General features: G+C 52.1%; 1 protein-coding gene across 7 annotated transcripts; it reads left to right on the plus strand.

Moving 5' to 3' along the window:
• The first annotated feature begins 811 nt into the window (after positions 1–811).
• Positions 812–23037, plus strand: CHFR (checkpoint with forkhead and ring finger domains). Of its 7 annotated transcripts, none has more exons than XM_059895532.1 (17): positions 814–1063; positions 4649–4748; positions 7080–7189; positions 8078–8137; positions 8269–8487; positions 8881–9048; positions 11436–11592; positions 12329–12646; positions 14920–15062; positions 16103–16219; positions 16769–16852; positions 17296–17366; positions 17487–17924; positions 18335–18422; positions 20161–20268; positions 20719–20771; positions 21937–23037. In XM_059895532.1, exons 1-17 carry the CDS (start codon positions 931–933, stop codon positions 21955–21957), a joined length of 2388 nt encoding a protein of 795 aa, XP_059751515.1. In that variant the 5' UTR covers positions 814–930; the 3' UTR covers positions 21958–23037. The 7 variants fall into 7 exon arrangements, 6 of the variants coding, with proteins under 6 accessions (XP_059751513.1, XP_059751515.1, XP_059751514.1 ...); XM_059895531.1 differs by having other exon boundaries at positions 815–1063; positions 20719–20791; XM_059895534.1 differs by lacking the exon at positions 17487–17924 and having other exon boundaries at positions 819–1063; positions 20719–20791.
• The last annotated feature ends 1098 nt before the right edge of the window (positions 23038–24135 follow it).

Genomic DNA, 24135 nt, shown 5'->3' on the forward strand with positions numbered 1-24135 from the left:
GTCAGGCATGGCCTCGTTGCTCTGAACCGCGCAGCCCGGGGCCGCACGACGCCCCGCAGCGACTCGGCATCTGGCCGACCCGCACCTCCACTCCCACGCGCCCGGCACGGACGACCCCAGGGCATCCTCCCCGGGCACACACACCGCAACGCCGCTAGACCCCAGGAGGCGGAATCGCTGAGCCACGGAAACCCGCGTTTAAAACCGAAAGACAGCACCACCCCCTCCAAGAGGTGCCAACCAGCAACCGAGATGCTCGCGCTCTCCCAGGGCACTACCAACTTTCCGATCGCGGGGAAATTGGCACCCGAAAGTTTCGACTTGCGTTTACCTCGTCATCTGTAAGGCGGACCGTCCCTTTGCATATCTAAACGCCCTCTGCACTTCCAACGCCGCTTTGGGAATTTGCTTCGGGGCCCAACGCCCAAGTCGCTCTGTCCCTTTTGCCCCGACTTAACATGGCGCTGACCGCAGCTACTTCCGAGATCCTGGAACACCAAATCGTCCCGGCCAGCATCAAAGAGGGCGTCCAAGCCCGCAGCCTCCAATCTGCGCACGCTCTGCTCGCCTCCACGCGTCCACTCTCGATGGCCGTCCGCCAGGTTCCGCTCTAGCCGCCGCGCTCGGTGGTTGCCACCGCCCGCCAATCGCAGGGCCCGGACGCCGCTGGCCCCGCCTCACGGATCAGCTGAGGAATCCGAGATGTCCGTTGACAGCGGCGGTGGCGGCCGCGCGGCCGGTTCCGGGTTCGGCGCGGGGCGGGGGGTAAGAGGGCGGCGGGCGCGGGCGGCCGTCAGGACCCGGGGGAGGCTGGCGGCGCGGGCCGCGGCGGCGTGGCGCGGGCACCGAGGAGTAGCGGCGGGCCGCAGCCTTTGCCTTCGCGGGCCGGGTCTCACCCGACGTTTCCGGGTTTCGTCAGATGTGAAGCCGATGGAGCGGCCGGGGGAAGGCGAGCAGCCGCCTCAGCAGCAGCCGTGGGGGAGGCTTCTCCGCCTGGGCGCCGAGGAGGGCGAGCCGCACGTCCTCCTGAGGAAACGGGAGTGGACCATCGGGCGGAGAAGAGGTGCGGGGCGGGGAGCGGGCATGGGAGACGTGGGACGGACTCGGGGCGAGCCGGGGACGGGTCCGGGCACGGGGGCGGGGACCGGGAACCCGGGATGGGGGCGGGCGACGGGGTCCGAGTGCTGGTGGACTGGATCCGGGGCCTGAGAGCGGGGGCTGGGCGAGACCGGGCCCACCGGGCTGTGGGAGGCTCCTGGGCGGGGCGCGTTCTGCTGCCCCGTTTTTCCGGTGGAATGGGCCGTCGTGTAACAGCTGCCGTTTATTCACGTATTGGTCGGCCCAGTTACTTCTGCGTGTTTCATGCAGGTTATTTAATTCTCACTGCAGCGTTATGAAGTAGGTGCAATAATTTATCCCCTGGAATGCAGTTTTCTCAAGGGTATTACTACCCAAAGCATCTTCTCTGACCTTAATGGAATGAAATTAGAAATAAGTAGCAGAAGGAACACCGGAAAATCCACAGATATGTGGAAATTAAATAACACTCTTAAGCCACCAGTGGGTCTAAGAGGAAATCAAAAGGGAAATTAGAAAATACCTTGAGATAAATAAAAATTTAAAGTACCAAAACTTAGGGGATGCAGGTAAGCAGTGCTCAGAGGGAAATTTATAGCCGTAGGGAGCTACATTTAAAAAAGATCTCAAGTCCCAGCTCCTAGAATAGGGCTGCTCAAATATTTGTTGATGCAATGAACGTGGGAAGCTACGGCCTTGAAGAAAGTCCTGCAACTAGTGAGAGGAAGAGCCCTCACCCCCCGCGCTTGCTGCCTCTAAACTCCTAGCGGCCACCTGGTGATTTAACCTCCCTTGTAGCTTTCTTACGGGGAGTGAAGTGCACGATCAGGCCAACAAAAATATTTCATTTTTCTGCAAATTAATAAATTGTCACACTGATTTTATACTTTAAGCAAGAGGTAATGAGAAAGATTAGTGTTTAAAAGCACATGTTCTTTGCTTTCATTTTACCCATCGTGATGCACCTGTACCTGTTTTTTGCTGGGGTTTTTTGGGGAGGCGGTCTTAAATCCCAATATCAAGTTCATTTTTTTTTTACAACTTTAAAAATATTGACATATCATTAGAAACTTTTCACGATGCATTGTCTTTAGTTGGTGTGAATGGAAGTTTGGTGAAGAGCAGAAGCCTGGAGATCACCACCCTCACACCCCCTAGGCCGCCAGCACCACCACCACCACGCATAACCTGCTTTGGGCTAATTTACCTTCTGGTGCCTTTGTAGCTACTTCATGGGGTCACTGTGAAGATTAAAGGAGATCGTGAGTGAAGTGCTTAGAAGGAGCCCGGCTGAGAGTTAGCACTTAATGTTAGCCATTGTTATTATAACACAACACTGTAGTATCATTTTACATGCTAATACAAGGAGCAAAAATGTGTTGTTGAGTTGATTCTTAATGGAAGTCCTTTCCTCGACTATATTAACCTTTCCAGCAAAACGTAGAGTTTGCTGTATTAGTCTGCCCGGGCTGCCATAACAAAATACCACAGATCAGGAAGCTTAAACAGCAGAAGTTTATTTCTCACAGTTCTGGAGTCTAGGAAGTCCAAGATCACGGTGCCAGTCAGTTTGTTTCCTGGTGAGAACCCTCTTCCTGGATTGCAGGCAGCTGCCTTCTCGCTGTGTCCTGGCCTGCTGGACCAAGAGATCTTTGGCGTCTCCCTCTTATAAATGCCTCAGCCCTATCAGATTAAGGCCCCACCCTAATGATGTCATTTAACTTTTATCTTTTGCAGGCCTTCTTTCTAAAGACAGTCACTTTGGGGGATAGGGTTTCAGGTTGTAGAACTAGATTTATTTTAACACTGTTGCACACCTGCTATATACAAGGCCTTATTTTGAGGAAAAGGGGGAGCTGAGTTGAGGTGTGTGGAAGGAAGCAGGGGTGCTCGCCTTCCCAAAGAGCTTCCCATTCTCGGGGAGTGGCAGAGATGTGTACCAACCATGGAGAGAGTAACCAACTGAACGACAAGCAGGGCAAATACCAACAGTAGAACTTTAGCAAAGGTATTTCAGTTCTCAGTTGGAATGCTGATGTCCAGGTGTGGAGAAGCCTAGTAAAACCCCACTCCGGTGACAAAGCCTGGTGACCAGCCTGGGTCTGGGGCTGCAAGGAGACCATCCTGGCGGTTTTGCTCAGCGCAGTGGGACAGTCTTGAACACGGGTGAAATTCGCCTTGGGTAAATGTAACAAAACACTCCCCATAATGTAGAATGTTTGTGCCACTAAGATTTCTAATATTTAAGGTTTACAGAGGCATAGCTCACACATGGTAAAATTCACCCCTTTTAGGTGTTCAGGGAGTTTTGAGAAATGGACGCACCACTGCGGTCGAGATGTAGAACATTTCTATCACCTCAGAAAGTTCCTGGCGGCCTTTTGGAGCCCGTCCCTGCCCTTCAACCCCAAATCCTGGCACCCACCGATCTGATTTCTCTCCCTATGGTTCTGCCTTTTCCAGAATGCCGTCTAAGGGGAATCACACTGTATTGCAGCACAGTCTTTGGGTCTGGCTGCTTTCCCTTGGCTGGTGCTTTTGAGGTTCATCCTTGGCAGTTACATATATCAGTAGTTTGTTCCTTTTTGTTGCTGGGTGATTTTCTGCGTGTGTTTATTAATTCACCACCAGTTGATGGGTACCTGTACTGCTTCCCACGTTTGGTTATTAAAAAATAAAGCTACTGTAGGGAATTACCTGGCGGTCCAGTGGTTAGGACTTTGCACTTTCACTGCCGAGGGTGCGGGTTCAATCCCTGGTCAGGTAACTAAGATCCTGCAAGCCGCAGGGCGCGGCCCAAAATAAATTAAAGGTACTATAAACCTTAGTAGCTATGGTGCAAACCTGTTATAAGCAGATTAGTGACTCAGTATTAAAACACTCCTGAAAGCTTTTATTCTTTTGATTTAAGGAGAGAACAAAGCATTTGAGGGTTTTCCTCTTGGATTTGATGAGGGTATAACGATTGTATTGAGCTAGAGATGCATCCCCCTTCTGTTTTAAATTTTCTTAAACGCGTACATGTGCCTATGATAATTTACTCAGTCATATTTTCTGTGACTCTGTCATTGCTTTAATTTTGTGATGATTTATGAAACCTTAGGTTACACAAAAGAAATTAAGGACTAAGATACTGAAGATATTTCATAAGCCCCATAGTTTTTTTTAAAGTTCTGTAATACTTATCATATTTTTCAAATATGCATATGTGTGCATATTGTAGAAGACCAGGAATTTGATCAAATATTTATCATATTTTTACAATATGCATATGTGTGCATATTGTAAAAATGTCACCAAGAAGCAGCTGATGTGTAGCTGGAGGTGTTGATGGCGCATATCCTCTAGGTAAGGAGGAGTCAGAAAGGTTCAAGACATAGTTCTTGTTCCCTTACTTTGGATTAACACTTAAATGCTTTTTTAAAAGTTTCTTTGTACTTGGTTAAGTGCTGTCTCCTTAAGTGGGTACAACGTGGGTCTTGACTTCCAGCCGCATGCTTTGGTTAAGCAAAGGGCGGTATCGTGCCCGGTACCCACGGTCGTATCCAGCACGCCCCCCTCGCTGTTTTAGGTTGTGACCTTTCATTCCCCGGCAATAAACTGGTCTCTGGAGATCACTGTAAAATTATAGTGGATGAAAAATCTGGTCAGGTGTCGCTGGAAGATACCAGGTAAGCTCTTTCTGAACTTCTTTCCTCTTGTAGCTTCAGAAAGCCGACTTGAAGCCAGTGAGTGCAGAGAAGAGACAAGGGCCTGCTTTCTATAGCTCAGTAGTCCGATAGGGTCTCCGGGTACTGGGAGATGTATTTTCTGGTTTCCAGGATGGGCTACTTAGTGACACTTTGGTGTCTGTGACCATTCTTAAATGTATTCAGGTTAAAGCTCAGAAATAAGACTTAAAAGGCAGTGATACATTTTGGGTTCTTGCAAACCTATTCAAGTTAGACTTCCCCAAATCAAGAAGTCTTTCTTTTTTTCTTTTTTCTTTTTTTATTATTATACCACATAAGTAGTACATGAAAGTGAAAAACTTTCCAAAATTCCACTCACCCACAAAATACATACGTATTTATTTTGTATTAATGAGATTATACTATTATACTGTGTATCTATTTTACTTGTAATGTTTGCAGAGTGCTTGTCGCATCAGTATGTCTAGGTCCATCTCGTCTTTTTCGTTATTATATAATAACTTGTTGTCATCTCCCTTACTGATGGAAAGTTATTATTTTGACTTTTTCTTATTATAAATGACACTGCAGTGACTCTCCTCCAAAACTCTTTCCATTCATGTCTGATGATTTTCCTGGGGTAAGTTTATGGGAAGGAATGCTGTGTGGAAGGTATGAGTGGCAAACGGCCATCCAGCAGTGTGTTGCGAGCACGCCTTTCCCACAAGGTGATTTTTTTTATTGTTGTGAAGGTCAAGTGCTATGAGATTCTTTGGTAAGTAGCAGTTTGAGGGATAGAAGACCAGGAATTTGGTTTTTTTAGGAAGAACGGATGCTCCTTTTCCTCCTCTGATAGGTAGCAGGTCAAGTCCTTTATTTCTCAGCACAGTGTACAGTAACAGTGCTGGTTCCAGAGGCTTCTTTCTGCCTCAGGCCCTGGCTCTCCCACACTGGCTACAGGATAGTATGTGCTTCCCAAGGCTGCTGTAACGGTTACCACAGGCTCAGTGGCTTAAAACAACACAAATCTGTGATCTTATAGGTCTGGGGGCTCAAAGTCCTTCTCAGGTCTCATTGGTGTCGGCTCCTTCTGGAGGCTCTAGGGGAGAAGCCGTCCTCTGTCTTTTCCAGCTTCTAGAGGCTGCTGCCTTCCTTGGCCGAGGTGGCTGGAGGGGCGGGGGTGTTCCGGGCAGGAGGAGCCACAAGTGCAGAGGCGCCGAGGTGCAATCAGGAAGACCCCGACGTCCACGCCGGAGAGACTGGACTTTAGCCTGAGAGCAGTGAGGAGTCACCGAGGGGTTTAAGCGGAAAAGTGAAACCAGACTTCCGGGTTAGAAAAAGCTTGAGGATAGGTCGTGGGGAGAGCCTGGCAGCAGAGGCCGTGGCAGTGCTGCAGCAGCTCTGCTGGTCTCTCTAAGTGGGGCTTTACTGGGAAGGCAGCCCAGCCCTCCAGGGACCTGCCACCTGTTGCTGAGGAGTTGGGACGGAGACAGCGTGACCGTGCAGCCTGAACTATTTCCTGCCTGGCCCTTTACAGAAATCTAAAGTAGTGGCAGTCTGCTCAGAGGGAAAGGTGACGCCTCTTCAGCACTGGGGGCCTTAGGAGTGGGGCCGTGGAGTTGGGGCCCGTGTGGACTGAGTGCCTGAAATGGGCGGGGCGGGAGGGCTTGCTCAGTTGCCGAGTTTGGCTTGTGTCCGGTGCGCTCTTCCCCTTGCCTGCGGGGTTGTCTCTGTCCACTCGGGAGCCCCTCCTCAGGGAGGTGCCTCCTGTCCCGCCTGACCGAGGCCCCGGAGTCTCCTGGCCGTGCCTTCCCATCCAGCACTGTGGTCCCTGATTAACTGGAGTGACTTGCCAGCAGCAGGGACCGCGCCGTCTTCCGGTCGGTAGCCCTGCGTCGATTTGCTTTTGCCCAGAGCCCATCTCGGAGGAGGGTCAGTGCTCATGTGAGGAGTGAACTGAGCTGGGCCGCGGCTGCCGGAGCAGGGTTAGGCCTGTCGACAGAGCGTGGTGCAGAAGCAAGAGAGAAGCTGGGAATCAGAGCACGTGCTGCTGGTGGGCGTCCAGGGCTCCACCAGGAGGAGAACGTGGGGCTGGCACAGCGGAGGCGTTAAAACACTTGACACACCATTGGGCTGTGAGTGAGGGGGCAACAGGCAAGGTTCTTCTCAAGAGAATTGTTAGGTGGCACGAGTATTTACATCATTCCTATGAGTGTTTTATCATTTTCAATGTGGTAGTATTGAACTGCTTTCCTACTGGCTGTAGAAAAGGAAAATTTTAACTCCAAGTTGTTTTAAGTAGGATAAATTGCATTTTTGTTCTCCCTACAGCACCAACGGAACAGTAATTAACAAGCTGAAGGTTGTTAAGAAGCAGACTTGCCCTTTACAGACTGGGGACGTCATCTACTTGGTGTACAGGAAGAATGAGCCAGAACACAGTAAGGGAGGGGGTGGTTCCTGGGCTGGACTCACGGGTGGTGCAGCAGGGGACGCTGCCACAGCTGGGAAGCATTGTGGGAAGAGGCTGTTGAAGCAGGTATTTCCTGAAGGAATGTTAGTGCTAGCTGCATCCCCTTTTTCGTTCATGTACATTCCTGGTGTGGGTAGTGTCTGTTGAAGAATGGGAGCGTTGACCTCGTGGGCTGAGCCCCAGCCATTCTTCAGAAATACCACTGTGGCCGTGAGCCACGGTCTCAGTATGGTAGCCAGGGAGACGGGGTCGTGGGGGCGGTGAGGAGGGCACCTGAGTGAGAAGAATAAGGCCTAGAATGGGGGCTGGAGGCCACAGACAGCTCTGCTTTGGGAGACTTTACGGGAGACAGCAAAGGTTAGACGGGATTCTGTGAGGGCTTTTCCAGCTCTGAGCATCTGCGCCTGTGTTGGTGGGAGAAGAGTGATGCAGGACGGGGAGAGTTGGGGGGTCCTTCGAAGGTTACCCCATAAGTAGGAAGAAGAGGGCCGGTATCCCCTAGACTGTCCTCAGCAGTCACAGCCAGCCCCCGGCCACAGGGAAGGAGCTTGTGTCCAGTCCTGGTGGTTTGAAATAACAAGACACAGACTCACCCCTCCTCATCGCTTTGCTTGCCTTAGTCTGCCTCCTGACGCCAGGCGGTTTTCTGAGGCTTATTTATTTTAAGTTTGGTTCAGATGTTTTGGATCACTTGCTTTAAAATCCCTTAAACCGGCGGATGTGGTTACTAGCTGACAAGTCGAACTAGTCGACAAGGGCAAAGTGACCGTGACGTGACGGGAGGGAGCAGAAGAGAGAGATGAGGTCTCTCCTGACGCGTGGCGAGCGCCACTCTGATGCGGTTAATTTCCTTCAGACGTGGCATACCTCTACGAATCTTTACACGAAAAGCAAGGCGTAACACGAGACTCCTTCGGTAAGTGAGATCCTCGCAAAGGAGCGGGTGCGTGTGCTGACTCTTCATCCGCTGGAAGGTCTTCCTGACGCGGCGGTGCTCCCCCTGCACCCTGACTGTGTTATTATGCCCCTGCTCCTTTGTGCTTCCAGAAGCTAATAAAGAAAACGTGTTCCACGTGACCAAAGATACCTCAGGTGCAGGGCGAGGCGACGACCCCCAGGATCCCCAGGTCCTGCCGTCGCCACCCGCCACTCAGGTGTGCTTTGAGGAACCGCAGCCATCGACGTCCACGTCGGACCTCTTCCCCACGGCCTCTACCTCTTCCATGGAGCGCACCTCTGCAGGGCCAGGGCCTGCCTCCAGCTCCGGTGAGATGGGGATCTCAGGGTGGTAGCTGCATTGCTCTTTGTTCACTAATCCTGCCCTGCACTGTTACGGAGACAGACAAGCCGCTGAGGAGTTCAGAGGTGGTGTCAGGCATCAGGCTGTCAGTAGTAAGATTTCTGTAGTAGTAAATGTTGTCTTGTTCCTTCCCCAAGAGACAGGCTGAAGGGCAGGGACTACAATACTGTGGTACTCTTTACAGGTTATAATTCATATACTGTAAAAATCACACAAAGTGAACCCTTCCGTTTGTTTGGGTTTTTTTTTAACGACATCTTGGATTACCTGCGCCTGGTTTGAATCAGTGACGCTTTGAACTGCTGTCTCTTCTTCTGAGGCAGGTGAATCAGAATGTCTCTTGTTTGTCCCTCTTACAGGCTCGAGAGGTGCAGACGTCTCCCCAAAAGGGTGTGGTCCATCTGTGGCAAGTGAGGAAATCGCCAGCTTCCCTTTGGCTCTCTCTGAAAGAGAGGGGGCATCCTTTTCTCCGTCGGAACCCCAGGATCAGGAGGAGTTGGAGCCCGTTAAGAAGAGAGTAAAAGCAGGTCAGAGTCTGGTGGTTGCGTGTAGCCTTGGGGCGCCGGCAGCACCATCCCCTCTGAGCCTGTTGGGGCCCCACCATCTGCAGAAGCCGGAGGACCCTGTCTTCAGCTGACACCTGTGGTACCTCAGCATCTTCCAGATGGCAGTCTGGGCCTTTTCTCTCCTGTTTGTACCATCGGGATTGAACGGTGTTTACTGTCAGGATATGCTATTGGTCTGGAAACCACATTCTGGAGTTACAGTTCTGTCCTGATACAACAGCCAGTTTTTAAGAGTATATTATCTTTAAGTGATAGTTTGAACCTTCACGTTAAAGATGATTTTGAGAAAAATCTATACTCTAAAAGTCAAAGTTAAAAAGTTTGTAAAAAACTTTTGGGAATGTTGTTGGGAGGACAGTAGCTGTGAGGCAGGCCTGAGAGCTGCCCCTGGACTGGGGCAGTGTGACAGGAGGGAGGGCCTCGGAAAGAAACTGCATCATCTGATGCACTGAGCGGAAAATTGAGTTGATTGGCCTGGGGAGGTGTGGGATGAGTCAGCAACAGGTACATAAAAATAAGTATGAAAATGGAGCCACTTTTAACTCCATCAGAAATGAAAAGTTGTATAAGGAAGAAAATTATACTGTGTGAGCAGTGAATATTTAAGCATAATGATATAAATACAATATACTGAACCAATAATTGTGTTAGAATAATATTGGGAAGGAGACCCAGAGGGGCAGAGTCCTTCTCTGCTGTAATGGATGTCAGAAGATGATGTCTAAAATCCATCAGCCTAAACGTAGCATGACAGTTCAGAAACACAGAGGTCCGGACCAGGAGAAACAGAAGACACGAAAGTTGCTTCCCCAGAGGAGGGAGGGTGACGCTGAGGACAGGCTGGGGCAGAGGGCTGCTGCTTTGGTTTTCTTCTAAATTGTTTGACTTTTTAAATTGTAAGTATTTTTTTAATTAAAAAATTTAATCTATGATTATAAAAAAAGTAAAACACACTGGCAGAAAAAAAAAAGTTTAAGCTCCTGGTAACATTTGAGGATCTGTATTTTCCAGCACTTTCCTGTGTGCATATGGGTCACATTTTTTGTTTGTTTAAACAAAAATGACTTTACACACAAATGCTATTTGACACCTGGCCTTTATCTCTCACCCGTGTATCCTGAGTGTCTTTTTTATGCTGTTAACTATTATAAAACAAAACTTAAACGTACTGGATTATGAGACTTACTTTGAACCTTTGTAAAAATGCCCTTTAAAATACAGTGAGGGAATGGCCGTCATCAAAAAATCTACAAACAATAAATGCTGGAGAGGGTGTGGAGAAAAGGGAACCCTCTTGCATTGTTGGTGGGAATGTAAATTGATACAACCACTATGGAGAACAGTATGGAGGTTCCTTAAAAAACTAAAAATAGAACTACCATACGACCCAGCAATCCCACTACTGGGCATATACCCTGAGAAAACCATAATTCAAAAAGAGTCATGTACACAATGTTCACTGCAGCTCTATTTACAATAGTCAGGACATGGAATCAAACCTAAGTGTCCATTGACAGATGAATGGATAAAGAAGATGTGGCACATATATACAATGGAATATTACTCAGCCATAAAAAGAACGAAATTGAGTTATTTGTAGTGAGGTGGATGGACCTAGAGTCTGTTATACAGAGTGAAGTAAGTCAGAAAGGGAAAAACAAATACTGTATGCTAACACATATGTATGGAATCTAAAAGAAAAAAAAAAGTTCTGAAGAACCTAGGGGCAGGACAGGAATAAAGATGCAGATGTAGAGAATGGACTTGAGGACATGGGGAGGGGGAAGGGTAAGCTGGGACGAAGTGAGAGAATGGCATGGACATATATACACTACCAAATGTAAAATAGCTAGCTAGTGGGAAGCAGCCGCATAGCACAGGGAGATCAGCTTGGTGCTTTGTGACCACCTAGAGGGGTGGGATGGGGGGGTGGGATAGGGAGGGTGAGAGGGAGATGCAAGAGGGAGGGGATACAGGGACATATGTATACGTGTAGCTGATTCACTTTGTTATAAAGCAGAAACTAACACACCATTGTAAAGCAATTATACTCCATTAGACATGTTAAAAAAAAAAAAATACAGTGATGGGACTTCCCTGGTGGTCCAGTGGTTACAACCCTGAGCTTCCATTGCAGGGGGCGCGGGTTCGATCCCTGGTCAGGGAACTAAGATCTCGCATGCCCCACAGTGTGGCCAGTAAATAAATAAGTAAAAATTTTAAATTAAAAAAAAAATACAGGGAGGACTGGGTCTCCTGTCCACAGGTTAAGACGTCTGTAAAACCAAGAGACGGAGCACACTTCCTCCATGGTCATGACATTGAGAACATGTCCCTTTCCCTTGCAGACGGGGAGCCCACCCTGAACCTGCCCATGCTGGTCGCAGACCCGGGCGGAGACCCCCAGAGTGCCCTTGACGTCAGAGCCGCGACCGTGAAGCCAGACAAGATGGAGGAGACGCTCACGTGCATCATCTGCCAGGACCTGCTGCACGACTGTGTGAGGTACGCCCGCTGAGGTGACCATAGCCATTCTCCTTGTGTGGCCGATGAGCTGAAAGCCGGGCCCGGTGACTGAGGCTGCGCGAGAGCCCGCGAGACGCGTGCAGTGGCTCTGACCTCAGTGGCCAGGTCCACCTCAGCTAGAGCAGGGGAGCTGTACCGAGTGACCAGCATCTCGTGGTTAAGGGAACACGGTAGTTAACCTGGAGCAAAAGTGCCAGAACGAAGATCTCTCCTTGCTTCTCTGTGGGAACTTAGTCTGTCCGCAGTTCGGCTTAAATGCGAGTCTTTGCCACCCACACCCAGTGTCTCCGCTCTTCCCGTTCCTGGTGGCCCTGGCCACCAGTGGTCCCTGGCCCTCCGGGAGCACAGATTGCCACGTGGCCCCCGTCTCTTGTAGCTGACAAGCGCACAGCTGGAGCAGTTGCAGTCGAACGCTGTGTTTTTGCGCGGGGACTGCTTCTCAGGCGGGTTGTGGAAGGCAGGCGGCGTGCCGCTGCGTGAGCCGAGTTGCAGCCCTGCCAGCCGCGGGCCCCACCACGGCGTGGGTGGAGCGCCCCAGAGCACAGGCCTGAGGCCCTAAGGAGTCGAAAGAGCGTGGGGCGGGGGGCAGTTGGCCCATTCTTCTGCTTTGTACCCGAACCTCAGTCTGAACAGGGCCACGTCCTCCTTCAGGGAAAGAGGCAGCATGGCCCTGGGTCCCTGCTTCTCACACCCAGTGCCCGTCCTGTGCCCTCAGCCTGCAGCCCTGTATGCACACCTTCTGCGCCGCCTGCTACTCGGGCTGGATGGAGCGCTCTGCCCTGTGCCCCACCTGCCGCTGTCCCGTGGAGCGGATCTGTAAAAACCACATCCTCAACAACCTGGTGGAGGCGTATCTGCTGCAGCACCCGGACAAGAGGCGCAGCGAGGAGGACCTGCGCAGCATGGCCGCCAGGAACAGGATCACGCAGGACATGCTGCAGCCCAAGGTCAGGAGGGCCTTCTCCGACGAGGAGGGGAGCTCCGAGGACCTGCTGGAGCTGTCGGATGTGGACAGCGAGTCCTCGGACGTCAGGTGAGCCGCGTGGGCGCGGGGCGGGCGGCGCGGGTCTGACTGCCCCCAGGACCTGCTGGTCTGGGCCGCTGCCGAGGTGCGACCCTGTGGCCCAGGTGCCTGTGATGAGGCTTGCTCACTGCCCTGCCTCCTGTGACAGCCTCTTTTTTTTTTTGTATACGTGAAATATTTATTCTATTATTTTGTTGCTTATCTGTATATTTTTTCTAGTTTATTACGATACAACTGACATACCGCACTATGTAAGTTCAGGGTGGACAGCATAATGCTTTGGCTTAATTATTGTGAGAGGATCGCCACAGTAAGTGACACCCTTTTGTTTGCTGAGTCGTCATCAAGTGCCTTGATTCACAGGCTGAGACAAACTCCGCGGAAGCACACTTACTCTCTGTAGCTTGTCTAGTGACCATACGTCCTGCACCGTAAGCTGCAGTACTTACCATCTGTCAGGATGTTATTGTAGAAAAGCCACAGTCACCTGGCAGAGGGTGCAATCCTAGGAGACCTTATTTTATCTGCTGTAGAATGTTGTGTTTTTTTTTCATAAATTTATTTATTTTATTTATTTATTTTTTGGCTGCATTGGGTCTTCGTTGCTGCATGCAGGCATTCTCTAGTTGTGGCGAGCTGGGGCTACTCTTTGTTGCGGTGTGCAGGCGTCTCATTGCGGTGGCTTCTCTTGTTGCGGAGCACGGGCTCTAGGCCCACGGGCTCAGTAGTTGTGGCTCGCAGGCTCTAGAGCGCAGGCTTAGTAGTTGTGGTGCACGGGCTCAGTAGTTGTGGCTTGCGGGCTCTAGAGCGCAGGCTTAGTAGTTGTGGCACACGGCCTCAGTAGTTGTGGCTCATAGGCTCTAGAGCGCAGGCTTCAGTAGTTGTGGCACGCAGGCTCCGTAGTTGTGGCTTGCGGGCTCTAGAGCGCAGGCTCAGTAGTTGTGGCACACGGGATTAGTTGCTCCGCGGCATGTGGGATCTTCCCAGACCAGGGCTCGAACCCGTGTCCCCTGCATTGGCAGGTGGATTCTTAACCACTGTGCCACCAGGGAAGCCCTCTGCTGTAGAATGTTGATGTTTCCTGACTTGGAAGTCCAGGGTATGAATTTTTGTGTTGAGGCCATAATATTTAAAAAGACAAAACCGCTCCCCCCCTCCTCAGTTTATTATCTTTGTTTCTTTCCCCAAAATTTAGCACATAATGGTCAAGCAAAAAGAAAACCAAAAATCACTTTAGTGTGAACATTTTATTACGTATTCATCTGGCCATACATATGTGTATTCATACGTACTTATTTTTTTACCATTTGAAACATTTCTTTGTAATATTTTGAACTCCGGAACAAAGCTGCAGTGCATGGCCTGCCTTTACAGTTCAGTGCACGTGTCCAGTCATTTCTTGGAGATAAGTACAGGAAGTAGGATGCTCAGGTCTGGAGTCTCACTGAGGGGACGCCTTGCTGGACTTCTGGCATCTGTCATGAAATGCCCGTCAGAGAGTCCTGGTGTTGGTGCCCCACAGGGTATGCGGAGGGACAGCAGTGATCCCTGCGACACGCGGAGTAATGGGACAGACAGGTATCTTATTCCCATTTATATGTTTTTCTTACATATGAGGCTGAATGTCTTCAGTGTTTCCGCATTTTCTAGTCATGTCTCGCCTGTCCTTCCCGTTGGTGGCAGGCTCGGGCAGGCGTCCTCTGACTGAGATGAGGGGAGAGTCCGTGCGTGCCTTTCCTGCAGATTCTGTTTTACCATCTGCAGATTTGAAAGCTCAGCTGAAGTGCATACAGCTGGGTGAAAGCCCCTGATGACAGCGGCATCCAGCCCTGGCGTGTTCTGCTCAGATTTTAACGAAGGGAAGGGTGTGCACTGGGCGGGCCTCAAACCTGTGAGAGCGCGTCCTGCCCAGTGTGGCAACAGGGTGGCTTTGCCCCCAGGGATGGCTCAGGGGGGCGAGGGGCAGGGAGGAGACATCTCAGAACCCCAGGAGTGGCCGAGGGCTCTGGGAACGTGCGGGAAAGGGGGGCTGGGAGGTGGCGGGGAGGAGAGCCTGCCGACGGCTGCTGTGCAGGATGGGCGCCGAGCCGTCCTTCCCTTTTGCACACACCGGGTGCAGCACCTAGTGCAGAGCTGAGGCATACAGGCAGGACAAGGCCCGTGAGCGGGGATCTGGGTCTTGTCCTGTCACCAGGTCTGGGCCGTCGTTGCCACCACCCTTACCCACGGCCAGAGCAGGTGTCTCCTCATTCCTCCGAGCTCCGGGTTTTCTTCCCTTGCAGCCAGCCGTACATCGTGTGCAGACAATGCCCCGAGTACCGCAGGCAGGCGGGGCGGCCCCTTCCCTGCCCAGGGCCCGGCAGTGAGCCAGGGGCACCGCAGGCCCCTGGGGATGCACCATCGACGTCCGTCAGCATCACGACAGGTGAGACGGCCACGCCTTCCGTGCTGTCCCGACCATTCGGGAAGCGGGTGGCACTTCTGCTGGCTCCTCTCTGCTCGAATAGCTCGTTGCTTCTCATAACCTGTTTGGAGCTAAGAGACCAGATAATTAACTTCATTTATGGGCCTCGGCTCCTGGACACACCCGAGGATTCAGTCCTGATTCTAACACTTACCCCCCACCCCACCCAGCCCACTGCCGCAGGGCAGTCGGCATCCCCCGTGGCGCTCACCAAAGCCAAAAGGACCATCACACACAGGCCCCGCCAGTGAGGGACTGGCCTCTTCCCAGCAACAGGACATGATGTTACCAGAGCCGCCCTGAGCTATCTGTTCGATGCCCGTTTCAGTGGGCAGGTCCCCAGGTGCCATCAAGAAAGGGAAGGTGGACACGTGGACTTGGTTTGTGGCCCCGCGTTGTAGGGCCTGGCCTCTCTGCGACCGTCAGCCTGAGCCTGTCAAGAGGCCACTGACCTAAGGATTGCGACCCAGAGCCACGTTCTTAACCTCTGCCACGATGCTGTGCCATGGCTCTTGGGGGCTTCCTTGTAGGCCCCTCGGGTGGGGATGGCTGGGGCAGCGCGTGGAAGGCCCCACTGGGACCGTAGAGAGCGTGCACAGGCAGAGCCTCATGCGGTGCGTGAGTGACCGGGGGCCGGGCCACGTGGACACAGCTCCTGGTTCAGGGTCAGCCAGCAGGGACTAGAGAAATCGCTTTACTGTTTTCTGGCCTGCCCTTCCTTTATAGGAAACGGTAGGAAACCTTCATGTGATCTTTGAAATCTTGCTACAACTACTGAACCAGGAGATAACTTCGGTCATTTTTCAATCTATTTAAACTTCTTAGTTTGAGCTGTAGACCGTCACTTGGCTGTAGGACAATAGGCCCGAGTTCTGTCCGGGTTTTCCTGTAGGTCTGTGTCCTCGTGCATACCTTATAGCTGCCCCTCTAGGTGTGGTCTGAGCCGCTCTTGCTGCCCGTGTGCTGGCGGCACCAGCCTGAGCGTCCTATCTGTTCCACAGCCCAGGACTACGTGTGCGCCCTGCAAGGAAGCCACGCCATATGCACCTGCTGCTTCCAGCCCATGCCCGACCGGAGGGCGGAGCGCGAGCGGGACCCCCGCATCGCCCCCCAGCAGTGTGAGTGAGGGTGTGGGTGTGCGCCGTCTCCCCGGGGCCCCTCCCCACCTCGGAGCCGCTCCTGTGTGTCCTTCCAGCTCAGGTTTCAAGAAGAGTGTCGTGGACTTCTCTGTGTGGTGTGAAGTAAGGGCGCAGCTCTGTTTCCACCTGCGTCGTCAGGTGTCTCTGTGGGACCACGTTGAATAATGTATCTTTTCCCACCGGTTGATAACCCCGCCCCCGTCACACACTAAGTTTCCACACACGGGGGCTCTCTTTCTGGATCTTGTGTCTGACGTGTGTCCCCACAGTAGTTCTCCAATGTGTCATTTTATTCTATTCTATTCCATTCTATTCTGTTCACTGTGTGGCTTTCTGGACCTCAGGTCCCCGACTAGGGATTGAACCCGGGTCCAAGGTGTCCCTTTAAAGTCTAACGGATGAACTATATGGCGCTTTAATTTACAGTCTTCGGATCACTATGAAAATCGAGCTGGTCATTTATTTACCAGTTCCTTGAACCTTCTCCTCGCCGGGTGGCTGACTGGTGCTTGTGCTCTGTGTCCGCAGGTGCCATCTGCCTGCAGCCCTTCTGCCACCTGTACTGGGGCTGCGCCCGGACCGGCTGCCTCGGCTGTCTGGCCCCGTTCTGCGGTAATGCCGGCCCTGCCATCGATCACCGCCACCTTCCCGTGTTCTCTCGTGCACTTGAGGCCAGTGCTGGGCTGGCCGTGTGCCAGAGGAGGGAGAGGCCACGTTGGTCGCCACGAGTTAGCCCCTTTTCCTGGCGGTCTGCATAGGTTTGCGAGCGTCAGTGAGGGGGACACTGAGTCATGCGCGAGGACCACCCCCACTAAAAAATCGTGTCCGGACTTCACGACCCCAGACCAGGGGCTGCGCAGACTGGCCATTTCTGGGGGGAGAGGAATGGAAGTCCTTTTACTTTTTCTCTGTTTGAAGTTGTATTTTGTCATGGAACTTTTTATTCTTTGTAGACTCCATAATGAAGGCAATTTGGTTATCTTAACTGTCGGGTGAACGGTGCTTTCGTAAAGTGTGTATGAAACGGATAACACTGCTTCCCTCCGTCCTGGCAGAACTCAACCTGGGCGACCGGTGTCTGGACGGGGTGCTGAGCAACAACAACTACGAGTCGGACGTCCTGAAGGTACAGGCCCGGCGAGGCCAGCGGGAGGCCTTCCAGGACCCGCCAGTGACCTCATGACTCTGCACTTCTGACTAGTGCTGCCACTGTGTATCTGCTTATCCCTATATTCCCCCCAAATAGGTATTCCTTCATACCCGTCACACAAGAAGCCACAGGAATTGTGTCCCACAGTTCCAGCTCCTGCTCGGCCTGCGCACAGTGGCGCAGGGGGCGCGGCCGGCCCTCGGGTGGAACCAGGACTGCCCTCTCGCTCTCTTCCCGCGTTTCAGGGGGCAGCCGGCTTTTAGAACTTCAGTGCTTAACGGGCACGTCAGTCTCTTGCCGGGAGTCTTGCCTTCACCTGGATCGTGCGCGGCGTCGGCCGCCAGGGTGAATGGCAGGCACCTCCTCAGCATCGCGGTACTCAGGCTAGATGTCCATGGGGCACTTTCTTGTAGGTTTGCACAGAAGGAGCCAAGCAGCTCCACGTGTCTCGAGGGCAGAGCACAGATCCAGACCCCTGGCTTCCTTGTCACGTGGTCATGGGCCCGTTTCTGCACTGTGGCCACTCCGGCCAAGGTTAGGTGTCTCGCTGCTCCTGTGCTAGGAATGTCTGCAGAATTTCAGAGAGGGTGTGGTAACTCTTACGCGCGAGGTTGTAAAACTAGCCTGCCTTTTGAGACTCAGAAGAAGCACCTTGGACAAAAATCTTGCGCAATAGTGTGTGGATGTGATACCGTGTCTGTCCCAGGCCTCCTGGTCCGCGAGGCTATCTGGGCCGTCCAGGCTGTGGTCCTGGGAGCAGGCCCCCTAACTGCATGCAGTGCTCGCCCCCTGCAAGTGCTCGCCCCCTGCAAGTGCCCACCATGTTCAGGTGCTTGGCTTTACCCACCTTCCAGGGCCTTGTATGAACTGTCAGCCCTCTTTGCCATTTTAGTGTTTCTTCCTCCAAGCTTGTGTTTCTTCTCTTGCCCGTTTCCCTGTTACAGAATTATCTGGCCACCAGGGGTTTGACGTGGAAAAACATGTTGACTGAGAGCCTTGGGGCTCTACAGAGGGGAGCGTTCCTGCTGTCTGGTAAGCCTCATTGTGCCTGCTCTACCGCACCGACGGTGGTGCTTTCCAGGGCAGCGCTGCCTCTGGTAAACCAGCCACACCCGCCAGGCTGCACGCTGGCAGTACTGCTTGTCGGCTTTCCCACGCTCACACCTGCGACCTCCCCCCATCCTGGCAGACACACACAAAGGTCCTACTACTCTTGGGTTTCTTTTTTTATGTTGGGTTTGAGTCGACGTGACATATTCTAGAATCTTTTCTCGCACAGGGGAGGGAAGGGGCACAGCTGGATAGGTGTTGGCCCTACCGCTTGTCAGCGCTGACATCCTGGGGCTGGTTGTTCCCAAACCCTCGCGGTCCTTGGTGCCTGTCCCTCAGTGCGTGGGTGACTCAGTGAAGGCTCGCCCCCTCTCCCAGGGACACCCAGTGCGTTGTGAAGTGTGAATTTTTGTCACTAAGGGAGGGTGCAGAAAAATCAGCAAGTGATTTTTTTTTTTTCCTAAGACATGAATTATTATGAAAGACTTGAGAGGTTTGCTGGGAACGCTTCTAAGCTATTTTTGGACACGTTCTAGTGAATGTCTTGGGTTTTCTCTGCTGCGACGGCTCTGTGTGGTTGGGTCTTAAGTCCTTTTGCTTTTTAATAGCTATTTTTATAAGAATGACGTGGTTCACAAAGAAAATGTAAGTGGTACAAGGAAGTCTGAAGGATAAAGTGAAAATCATTAGAAATCCCACCACCTAAAAATATACCCAATGATAATACTTTCACGACCACCCTTCTAAATATACGTACCCATGTGTGTGTGTAATTTGTATAAATGAAATCCTATCGGATATGCTTTTAATAAGCTATTCACTCACCAATATATCTTGGACCCTTCCTATGTCAATAAAGATCTATACCATAATTTTTAGTTAGCATTCTGATACCATCGTTCATTTAGCCAATTCGTTAGCAAAGGATATTTAAGTTGTTTCCAGCTTTTCACTATTTGAAACAACACTGAAGCTGTCAAGCATGCAGTTCTGTAGGTTTAACGATTGTCCCCTTAGGAGAGTAAGCAGGGCTGCTGGAGACGGCATGCAAGGTTGAGGTGTGCCTGCGGCCTGAGGGCCAGCATCCCCTGAGCCCGTCAGCTGCGTGTTTGCCTTCTAGGCCTTGTAAATATGAAAGAGGCAGACGGTGAGGTATCATTGTTTTATCTGCCATATTTGATTATTCATGAAATTGAAGATCTTTTTGTTTTACGGGCCATTTGCTTGTCTGTGCCCTTGGTCCATATTTATGTTAGGCTATTTGGACTTGGGAGCTATGGATTTGTGTGATATCTTTGTTAATTAAGGGCACAACACATTGTCATTTGTGCTGAAAATACGTTCTCTGCTACTTCATTAGTATTTCATTTTTGTTGTACGTGTTTCCATTGTGATGTTTAAACTGTAGGCAGTCACGTTTACAAATCCTTTCCTCTGTGCCGTTCGGTTTTCATGTCATAGTTGGAAATAGCTCAAGAGAAGAACATTCATTCCTCTTAGTACTTTTCGAGATCTTTTTGAATATTTGAATTTTTAATCCAGATGGAATTATTTTGCCGTAAGGAAGTAAGTTGGAATCTAGGTTGGTTTTGTTCTCGTGTTCCCAATGTCCAGCCCTTTGTCTCTGGCCTGTCTGTGGATCAGTGCACTCGTCCCCCAGCAGTTTGCAAGACCATGTCTATTCTGCTGCCGTGCCTGTAAGAGGCTGTGTTCCTTCTAGATTACAGAATCACCGGGAACACCGTGCTGTGCTACTGCTGTGGCCTGCGGAGCTTCCGCGAGCTGACCTACCAGTATCGGCAGAACATCCCTGCTTCTGAGCTGCCGGGTAAGGAGACCCCTTCCCCTACCCGCACCTGGCCCGCAGCTCAGTTCTCTTTGCATTGGCTCCTACTCTCCTTTGCAATAGCTAGGTAGCCTGCGTGGGCCTTTGCTCTGTGTTCTTAGCGGACGTCTGCGTCGGCCAGGGACACGGGCGGGTCTCAGGGCCGTCCCTGCCTGGTGCCTGCTCAGGCTCTGGGTCTCTGAAGCAGGCTGCTAAGACAAGATGCCCAAAAACGTCCTGTGGGCAACCGGAGTCATCCCATTTCTAACCTGGGTTTTCAGTTGAACCTTTTTTTCCTTTCCTGGAGAACAGTGCAAGGAAACAAGCTGTGAAGTGTGACGAAGCGCTGTGCGTTTGAGCTGCAGTGTCTCTTTGGCCTTGGCTTAAATTCACTAGGCTGAGTCTGTGAGTGTGGTATGTGTGTCACACGTATTCACTTTTTTCTCTCCCTAGTGGCCGTAACGTCCCGTCCTGATTGCTACTGGGGCCGCAACTGCCGCACTCAGGTGAAGGCCCACCACGCAATGTGAGTGCGGCAGGGGGGCGGGGGCCGGGCCGGGGCTGAAGGAGTCCCCTGCAGAGAGGCAAACCCACGCTTTCCCTACAGGAAGGTGCTCTTCTTTAAGTGTTTTGGCCAAGTTGATATTGCAGCTTTTAGGGATGTGAGGGAACTAGTCAGCTCTCTACTTATAAACTAATTTAGTTGTCATGCTTTTATAAAGTCACATAGTATATATCAAGAAAAGATCATCACTTGGACACTCTGCTTTTCTGTTATCTCATTTCATGAAACGTTGGCACACAAACGTTCACCTCCTGCTCCACCTCCGTGTATCCAGGGCACAGGCGGCCATCCCCAGCCCGCACGTTCAAGGTTTAGCACTTTCCGAATCCGTGGCTGAGGTCACTGAGAACTCCCATCCCGAGCCACGCCGCCGTGCACCTGGGTCTACCTTTGGTGCCGTGATGGCTCGCAGGCTCTTGCTGGGAGTCTCCCATGGGGTCTTTAGAGGCTGTTCACGTTGACATGCACGCTGCCACGCGCGGTGGCCCGTGGGAGCAGGCTCGCCTACGCTTTCAAACCATAAGGGAAGCGATCACATAAATGAGTCCCGTGGATGGGTGCTGTGTGGGGCCACTGTAACCCCAAACAGCCATTTGAGGCTCAAGTGGAAGTACCTGAGAGAGCGCCCCTGGCTCAGGAGTCATCGTGAGGGCTCCGGGAAAGGCGGCTGCCTCTGAGGGGTGGAATAAAAAGCTTGCTTTGTATGCGAGCATTAACTGTGTGGAAGAGACCATTTTATTCTAAGAAAAGAGATTTCAGTAGTAACGGGCTAACGTTTCTCAGTAAACACTTGGTCAGGGCAGCAAAGACACAGTCGTCTTCTTGGAGAGGAGGTGGCCTCAGCCCCGCCAGGTCCCCCGCAGTGCCTTGGGGATGCTTTGAGTCTCTGGGAATTACCTAAATGTTCCACTTACATTTTAAAATTTAAAAAGGAGAAAAGAGGCTGCGTTTGGGGCTAGTTTCTTTGATGGTATGAGACACAAGCCCTTGCAAACCCCCAAGCACAGGGTTGCTTCTCCTGTAGCTGCCCCAGGCACAGTTCAGACTTCCTTTGTTGAATGTGTCTCTGATGCCCTCTTGTGCATTTCACCGTTGTCTCCCTGCAGGAAATTCAATCACATCTGTGAACAGACGAGGTTCAAGAACTAAGCAGCCAGGGAGGCAGGCAGCACAATGGCTTGGGAGTACTGCCGGTCAATGACATGTGTCTCAGAAAATACTGAATACAGACGCTTTAAGGGCATTTCACAGTCCCCCTCAGGGGACGCCGGGGGTCTCTGCGTCGGGCACTCTGGTGTGACCTTTCTCTTGTGGAGCGAGACCCTCTCGGCGAGAACCCCTACCAGTGGCGCCCAGAGCCCTGGGCCAGAGCAAGAGCCGTCAGCCGTCCCCTCCTGTTGAAGATGACCACGAGGTTTGCTCTCTGTACCTTTCCCACAGCCACGGTCAAAGCAGACATTTCTCTTCAAGAAAAGTGCCCTGGGAGAAGGGGAGTTTGTCAGAAACGCTGTGCTGTTTGAGGGAAGGGAACAAAGTTTCCAGCCGGGGCACGCACAGCGGCTGACCTGTGCACTTTCATAGGTTTGGTGCTCATCTCCTAATAAGACTTAAATATCGCAAACTGTAGCACAAATGATATAACTTATAATTTACAAGTTGACTAAAATGGGAGATAGTATGATATTTGAAAGAATAAGCATACGTTTCTGTTTATAAAAGAAAAATCATCAGACGTCCAGGGACCCCGGCGCCGAGGGCGTGCTTGGGTCACTGCCACTCCGGGCTCCTCAGCACAACTGCAGCCCCGCCAACCTGTCTGGCCTTCTTCACTCCTCCCCTGTGGCCGGGGCCGGGGTGGCCCAGGGACCTGGGGTTCAGGTGGTCCCTGGTGGCGCCCCGGCCCGCCTGTAGCAGCTTCTTCCCACCGAGAGCTTCCGCAAGTCCTTGCCCTTTCCGCCTGCTATGGGTTTGCCGTGTCATCTGGAATAATACTTGAAATTTTATTGTTTAAAAAAAAAAGTTTTTTATCGTTTGTTGAAATCACCCGTTACGTTTGTTTGCAAAATTGTACCTTTTTTGCTTCTTCTCAGGAATACGATTTTCAACTTTGTGTTGCTCTTGATACAGACTCTGAGAAGCAGCGCTCCGTGGAAGAAGGCCTCCTTCCTGCGTTCTAATAAACAAGCCGTGTCTGTTTCTCTCCCCGGCATGTTCGCTCGTGTCTTGGTTGTGATGTGCCCCTTCCTGTTACGGTGTGACCGGCCGCAGGCGTCGCTTGTCACCTGCTGACTGACAAAGAGTCCACCCGGGCGCGCCCCTTGGATTAGCCTCGCAGGCCCTGCAGGCGTGTGTGACCTGGGGTCAGGGCCCGGGTCTGAGCATTTGGGAAAAGGCACGGGTTCCCTTGAATCCGCCAACCCCGACTTGGTCCCAGGTTGAAGGCACGGCTTTGTGTCTAAGCCCCGGCCTGGCTCGTGCAGGCACGAGGCTGGCCTCCATGCTTAGGACCTTGACTCATCCCCCCCCACTTCACTTCTGACCCTGACCCCTCCCTCAAACTAAGAACAGAGACGCAGGCCCCGTAGCAGATGCAGCAGCTTTTGTGGCCAAGGCTTAAACATGCAGCCTTCCTTGGGCTACGCCGGATCCGTCAGCGACGGGCAGGGCATGCGCCGTGTCAGACTGCTGGTCCACGGTGCCGGCCGACTGCAGTGGAACTTGGATTCCCCACTTCTGACAAGCACACCGGGGTCAGAACAGAGCTTCTCAGCTCTAACCTGAGGCAGGAGCCCGGGCCGGGGTGGTGGTTCTCCAGGCTTGCTGACAAGCTGGTTTACAGGGCGCACCGTGCGGTGTTTCTGCGACTTTTCTCTACTTCCTGTTCCGTGACACCCCCCCCGCCCCCCGCTGCATCCAGCCCACAGTGGGTTGGAGCCTGCTGTGTGCTCGTGTCCTGGTGGCTCAGCGTGTGCCGGACGACTCCCGTGTGCTTGTGGCCGGCTCCTTGGGCCCCGCCCGTGTCCTCACACAGCCTTGCTCAGCCCATCCCCAGACCCGTGTCCCTCTTGGGCTCCTGGTGCCCCGTCAGAGGGGCTGGCCCTGCCCACGCTTCCCCTCTGCTGGGCACCCTCCAGGGGCTGCACACTTGCCCCTCCTGGCCTGTGGGTTCAAGCTCCCAGGCAACCGCCCGCAGTCCTCTTCGGGCCAGCCTCTGTCAGCGCTCCTGGTGTGACCAAGGACCCAGCAGGTCATCTTAAATACCTCATAGCTAACAGGATTGGAAGCACAGGCCCAGATCTGAGAGC

This window comes from Balaenoptera ricei, chromosome 14 (assembly GCF_028023285.1).
Source record: "Balaenoptera ricei isolate mBalRic1 chromosome 14, mBalRic1.hap2, whole genome shotgun sequence".
In the NCBI taxonomy this organism is placed as follows: Eukaryota; Metazoa; Chordata; class Mammalia; order Artiodactyla; family Balaenopteridae; genus Balaenoptera; species Balaenoptera ricei.

Coding starts and splice junctions, on each gene's coding strand:
- CHFR (XM_059895530.1), top strand. CDS start 931: ATGGAGCGGCCGGGGGAAGGCGAGCAGCCGCCTCAGCAGCAGCCGTGG. Junction 1,064..4,648: donor GACCATCGGGCGGAGAAGAG/GTGCGGGGCGGG, acceptor TCGCTGTTTTAG/GTTGTGACCTTTCATTCCCC. Junction 7,190..8,077: donor GAAGAATGAGCCAGAACACA/GTAAGGGAGGGG, acceptor AATTTCCTTCAG/ACGTGGCATACCTCTACGAA.